At 44.4% G+C, this 2956-nt stretch overlaps 1 protein-coding gene across 1 annotated transcript; it reads left to right on the top strand.

Moving 5' to 3' along the window:
* Nucleotides 1–1026: 1026 nt before the first annotated feature.
* Nucleotides 1027–2046, top strand: LOC138872805 (uncharacterized). The gene has a single exon (XM_070151223.1). The coding sequence runs from the start codon at nucleotides 1027–1029 to the stop codon at nucleotides 2044–2046; it is 1020 nt and encodes a 339-aa protein (XP_070007324.1).
* The last annotated feature ends 910 nt before the right edge of the window (nucleotides 2047–2956 follow it).

Here is a 2956-nt window from a genome sequence, read left to right as displayed (position 1 = left end):
CTTAGTATTTCAGATGTTGTGCTACTCGATCTGTTGGGCCCCAGTTTAGTTAGCTAGTATGTTTGGTGGCTAACTCGATCGAATACAGTATCAAGTGCCAGTCGTGCCTCCCCTAGTTTGGGGCATGACAAACTTGGTAAAAATAGTTGTGTCCCAGGGAGTCCACAAGCCATGTCTAGTAGAGTCTTGCTTATGGGTGTGTTGTGCACCACACTTATAATCAAGAGGCTATGAGGCATTTAGGAATAGTTATGTTTCTTTCAATTAATAGTTCGTGCTATAGAGCGAAGTTATAAGAACATATGAAATCTAAATTGTGCTTTGTGTTTCTTATCTTACAGGCTACCTACGGTTAGGAGATGGCACAACGAGAGATAGGTATGAATCCGGGGGAAGGTGCCAGTTGTTCCCCATCGGGTCAGAGGGATAGATTTCCCTTAGAGGCACACAGTGAGTCTCCAGTACCCGTAGTTTCAGCTTTCCCAGCACTTGGTGGAGCCTAGGGAGATGCAGTACCCCCAGCCTCACCAGTTATATTAGTACCTGAGGCAGCTAGAGACGCAGGACCTCTAGCACCTGTTGTTCCGCCATCAGAGACTGGAGAACAGGGGATGAGGGAGCAGTTCAGTTGCTGACTAGGATGGTTTCTATTCATGAGCAACAGCTAGATTCGGGAGCAGATGCCCGGAGAGATCGGACAGGAAGCTCGACGGTACGAGAGTTTCTCCACTTGTCCCCTCTATTATTTACAGGATCTAGTTCCATTGGGGATCCCCAGGACTTTATAGACCAAATGTATAGAGTATTGAGGGTGATGCATTCCTCTGTCACCGAGGCTGTGGAGTTGGCTTCTTTTCGACTACGTGATATAGTCGTCCTATGGTATGAGGAATGAGAGAGATCTAGAGGACCTGATGCTCCGCCAGCAGAGTGGGAGGACTTATTTGAGGAGTTTTAGCCTATTATTTGCCACGGGATGTTCGGGAGGCTCGTCTTGACCAGTTTCTTAGCCTGAAGTAGGGGGATATGAGTGTGAGGGATTATAGCCATAAGTTTAATTCTTTGGCGAGGTATGCACCAGATATTGTACGTACCGTGAGGGCTAGAGTTCATCATTATGTGGATGGTTTGGGGGATCATCTGATTAGAGACTGTAGGGTAGCATCCCTATCGGATGATGTAGATATTTCCCGCATACAGGCTTTAGCTCAGACTATAGAGGACCTTTCCTGTCGGATTCGTGATACTCGCAGGGATATGGAGCATAGTAAGAGGGCTCATACTATGGGGTCTTATACGGAGCCACGAGGTGATTTCAAGCCCCCACTTCATCGATATCCACCTCGATCAGTAGATAGTTTCCCACCACAGATGCAGGGCCAACAATTTGATCGTTATATTCAGTCAGGACCGGGGCAGAGCTCAGGCCAGCCTGACGGCCGTCGACAGGAGCATTCCGCACAAATGAGACAACCTATTCCTCCATGTACTCAGTGCGGTAAGCTGCACACCGGACAACGTAGACAGGGTTTGAGTGCATGTTATCATTGTGGGCATAAAGGACATTTTATTAGCCGGTGCCCGGGGTTAGGTAGAGGTGCACCAGCTCAGCCTTCAGGATCCACATCAGCCTCTTTGCCCTCAGTCCGTGCTCCCCGACCAGGTCCACAGTCTACTCAGGTACGTGGTAGGGGGAGAGGTGGAGGAGACACCTCATGTTCTAGTGATGGCCAGAACTACTTTTATGCACTCACAGACCGACAGGATTCAGAGGCATCCCCAGATGTTGTCACAGGTATATTGACAATACATTCTTATGCTTTTTATGCATTGATAGAACCCGGCTCTAAATTTTCATATATTACTCCATTTATTGCTGGTAAGCTTGACATGAGATCTGAGTTGTTGCCACAGCCAGTTGAGGTGTCTACGCCAGTTGGCAACTCTATTGTAGCTAATCATTGTCACACCTCCTTTTTCCTACCTCCGGAAGGGCGTAAAAGAGTTTTCCCAATTAAAGGACAATCGAAACGGGATTATTATTAAAAGATTCAAAGTCGTCACTTAGGAGATTTATGGTGTCCCAAGTCACCGGTTCAAATCCCGAATCGAGGAAAAGATTGACTCTGTTTAACAGTCCGCGAATCAGAAATCCGAGTAAGGAATTCTGTTAACCTGGGAGAAGGTGTTAGGTATTCCCGAGTTCCGTGGTTCTAACATGATCGCTCAACTATTATATTCGGCTTAATTATATAATTTTAAAATAATTTTGAACATATGTGCACATTTTATCTTTTAATCGCTTTTATTTAATTAATTAAAGAAGATTGCAACGTCGTTAAAACACGTCTCGAACCACGTCACATAAATGCACCCGTGTTTTTTGACATATTTTAACATCGTTGAGATTTGGATTTGGGTCACATAAATGCGCACCCGAATTTAAGAAGGTAATATTATTAAACTAACATGCCTAAGTAATTACGAATTTGCAACTTTGCGAGGGCCATGAAAATTTGTTAAATGGCGCACCTCGAATTCTAGGGGTCAAAACGAAGTTAATCAAAACGAGGGCCATGCAATTGTCATTTGTTCACACATCTTGACTTCCAATTTTAAAAGGGAATTTCAGCTATACTTAGAGGGCCATAAACTATTTGATTTCGAATGGCACACCTCAACTAACTAAAGATCTAATCAATTAATTAAGGGAAGCTTATAGGAACTCTAATTACTTTGAACTAAAAGTTCGACCACACTAATTAACTGAAGCTCGCCGCGTTAGTTGACGAAATAATTGAACGGGCCCCTTTGAAAAATGCCTTTAAACTCAGGCTCGAAATGAGCCCAGTTAATGATGAGGGAAGGTGCCCAAGTTCGATTATCCTTTAGCTGGGCCTGCATTAGGCACAGTTCTCATACTCCGAATTTTTCATGACAACCAAATAATGCCAAT

Source organism: Nicotiana sylvestris, chromosome 7, assembly GCF_000393655.2.
Source record: "Nicotiana sylvestris chromosome 7, ASM39365v2, whole genome shotgun sequence".
In the NCBI taxonomy this organism is placed as follows: domain Eukaryota; kingdom Viridiplantae; phylum Streptophyta; class Magnoliopsida; order Solanales; family Solanaceae; genus Nicotiana; species Nicotiana sylvestris.
This window is presented reverse-complemented; position numbering and strand designations above follow the sequence as displayed.